Raw genomic sequence first — 3436 nt, 5'->3', positions numbered from 1 at the left:
AAATTTGAGGCTTTAACTGAAACAAAACCGACGTGATATATCCCTTTTGTGTCCTCACCATGCTTTCAACAGGTTTTGAATACCAACCTTTCTCCGCTTTGGGGCACAATTTGGTTTCAGGGGAAAAGGCTGGATCACATAGCAGGAGACCTGTCTTGGGACCTGGCCAGCCACTGATGGAAGACCACATGTCCCAGGCGGTGGAGGGTTATTGATTAGCTTATCTTCTGGAAGCAGCAGGATTAAGTGTATGAGAATAGGGCGCCTCCTCCGAGASGTCACTTCATTAAAGCAAGTCAGGGAGAGCCACGTCATTATAATAATGACACAAATTCATGCTATCTGATTGGGACTGTCAGGGAATGATGTTTTATTACCAGGCAGGAGTTACTTGTCTCGGACTCGAGCATTTCACGGACTCGGCCGTTACCCTCAAACCTCCCAGCTTTTGTGGTTCTAGGATGTGCTTTGGAAAGAGGAAATGAAGGGCTGGAAAGGTACTTCTGTGCACTGCACTCACGTCTCTTATCAAATGCTAAGCTCTACCTTTCAAAACAAGAATTGCTGCTTCCTTTTGGGCTGTTTGTTGAGGAAGCTATTCTAGGCTCCTGCTGCTATGGGGTCCTTCCCTTAATTTCCAGTATGTATTTATGCACGGACAGTTTATAATCACTTCTTCTTCTGCCAAGTCTATTTTGAGCATAAATATTTCCTTTGTCGGTGCTTACATCACCAAAACAACAACAGGTTGCAATCAGATCCCCTGTAAGCACTTGCTTTCTTAGGCTAAACAAAACAACCTTGTCTCTTAGGATCTCCATTTTGTAAGCTTGGACTCATGCCTGTTTTCATCTCAACAGTTTTCCCTGCAGTTCTGTCATTTCAGATCCTCTTTGCTCGGGATGTATGATGAAATTTGTATGCAATACTCTTAAACAGGTCTTGCCAGACCTAATAACAATACCCCCCCTTTTTTTTTTTTTTTGTACCAGCAAGGAATACCTTGACCGATGCATTTTATGATTTCATTTGCCCATTTCAGGGCAGAATCACATTAGCAATGCATTAATGAGCCTGCAATCAACACCCACACCAAGCTCCCACTGCTCCTCATCTGTTTCCAATTGATGAACAACTACTTTATAGCTCATTTTTTTGTTACCATTTCTCAGCCATCCAGCTGTGCATTTTATAATCCAGAATTTCATTCCACTTCTGTTATTACTGTTTTCACAATAAACCATTTCTTTTTGGTCCCAATCTGCCAGTTTATGAGCAAATTCCCACCTCTAAAATGACCCTTGAGGAAGTCCACTAGTGACCTTTCTTCTGCCTGATACTTCCCCCCTTTTAAAGTTTTCCATTGTTGCCTCCCCTTTAGCCAGTCCTAAGCCCTTGCTTTCTCTGGTCTCACTAACAATTTATTGGAGTGCCACTTGCAACTGCAATAAATGAGAAAATAAAGCGATCCGAGCAGTTATTATACTAAAAAGAAAAAAAAAATGATCACGGGATTTTTAAATCAATTCTTTTTTTTTTTAAAGCTGCTGGTGTGAATAATGTCACTGGTAGCTTGTCCTTAGACTTGCCTACAATCTCTCCTCTCACACCTGGTCTCAGCGAGTCTCCTCGCTTCTCATTCCCTCCTCCTGTGGTCTCCCCTGCCACACATCTCACCCGCAGCTCTCGTTTTCACTCCCTCCAGAGCTGGCCCTCAAGAGGCTGACGGCTGTAGACCCCGAGTGGGTGGCTCGGCTCTCCTTGCCCCTCGCCAGCAGTTACAAGGACAACGTCTTCTCCCCTGATTCTCTGCATTCACCTCAGGACCAGGAAGCTGCAAGGCAGGAGAAACCAAGGACCTTTGAGACATTTGGCAAAGTTACTGAGTCTGACTCGAGCGCCGCTGGGACCAGACTGGCCAGCACTTTCCTTTCAGAAATGAGCACCCTCTTTGAAATGATTTTATCCCAGAAGGTCCAAGTCCACAACAAGACGGGCTCCGGGCTCCTGCGGCAGTTGTCAGCACGTGGGAAGAACCTCGGACTGGATGAGGGCGCTCCGGTTCTGTAGGCAGCTTGGCAGCTGTGAGGAGGAGAGGAGAGTCAAGCAGAGTATTGAGGGTGCACAAGTGTGTGTGGTAACAGGTTCAGCAGCAAGAGCCACATCTAGGCTGATCACGACAGGCATGCTTCTCCCTTTGCCAAGCCCCATCAAATGYCTCCATGACGGATTTCACCTTCTTTAGCTCTCCCCCAACTGCCTGTTCTTGTCTCCCTGTCCTTCTTATTCATCCATCCCTATCGCACTTGAATCATAAAAGAAGAGTCAGAGCAGGAAGATTAAGAAAGGGGGGTTGCTAATTATCCACAAGTACACAATACAATCAGATAGATCCACATGATCATAGACAGTGCACTTTGGATATTGTACAACCCAGCAGTCATGGACTTTGCAACAGGCTGCACAACTGGCCCAAAGGACCTCAGTTATTATTTAAAATAAAAATGGTTAGTTGTTTTTTTTCCTAGCACTAACATCTCTGGGACAAAGTCCAATCTAACTGACGTAATGAGGTCTCTGCAGAAAGCCTGAAATCGCGACGCAGAAAGGGCAGACCTCCACATTTTCTTACAGTGAGCATTCTGGCCTTGTGCTTCTGCTGCTGGAAATTCTGCTTTTTGTCAAATACTCCAAATTCACCACTTCTGTTTTGGAATCTGTCATATGGGCTGCACTAAGTGTGCACAGTTTCCTTCTCCATACTCTCTTCCRAGGCCCCTGAATTACAAATCACATCCTTTGCCCAAGAGCAGATGGCAGATGGATGGAGTCTATCAAGGTAATCTGGGAAAAAGCGAAAACAATCTTTAAATATTCAGACTCAAGCTTCATCCATGTTACTGTTTCCCACTTGGATSTGAATGTGAGCTGTAGCTTTTGGGACAGCAGCGCATGTTGAAAAATTAATTTTCACATATTAGTAAGAGAGGGAGGAGTAAGAGGTGGTGTTAACCGCGGGGATCAGAGACAACGGTGTCATAAGTAGTATCTGGAGCAGGGCTTATACAGCATGTTTATGGGGTGTGTATGGGGTGAACAGTGGAGTTGTGAGAGAAAGGAGACCACAGAGAAGTCCTTCTGGATCACACACATATAGGGTTCTGCTTTCACACCTGGGTTTTTGCCTTCTGACTGTGACACGAAGCCTGAGGACAAACGTGGAGTGTCCTGCAAAGCGGCTGGTGGCTACAATGGGGAGYGGAGAGAAAGCGAAACCATCACCTCCACTCCCAGTGCTCACAGCACTGTTGCTTGCTAGTTGGCCTCAAAATTCAGCCTGAAAGGAGTGTGAAAGAGGCCGCAGTGCAGCAGTGCTTTACACACGCTGCTTTCCTTGCTTTGACACCTTAGTTGCCAACACTGCCCTGCCTCCTCC

General features: G+C 45.8%; 1 protein-coding gene across 1 annotated transcript in view; it reads left to right on the top strand.

Annotated features, from left to right (window-relative positions):
* PCDH12 (protocadherin 12) overlaps positions 1-2078 on the top strand; it is a 10338-nt gene extending 8260 nt beyond the window's left edge. Inside the window, exon 5 of the mRNA XM_026035740.1 lies at positions 1706-2078. Coding sequence (XP_025891525.1) covers positions 1706-2070 — 365 coding nt within the window. The 3' untranslated portion in view covers positions 2071-2078. The remainder of the gene's footprint in view (positions 1-1705) is intronic.
* The last annotated feature ends 1358 nt before the right edge of the window (positions 2079-3436 follow it).

The sequence above is a fragment of the Nothoprocta perdicaria genome, unplaced genomic scaffold (assembly GCF_003342845.1).
Source record: "Nothoprocta perdicaria isolate Ctin4 unplaced genomic scaffold, notPer1 scaffold_166, whole genome shotgun sequence".
Lineage (NCBI taxonomy): Eukaryota > Metazoa > Chordata > Aves > Tinamiformes > Tinamidae > Nothoprocta > Nothoprocta perdicaria.
The sequence above is the reverse complement of the archived record's forward strand: the minus strand, read 5'-3'. Positions and strand labels throughout refer to the sequence as shown.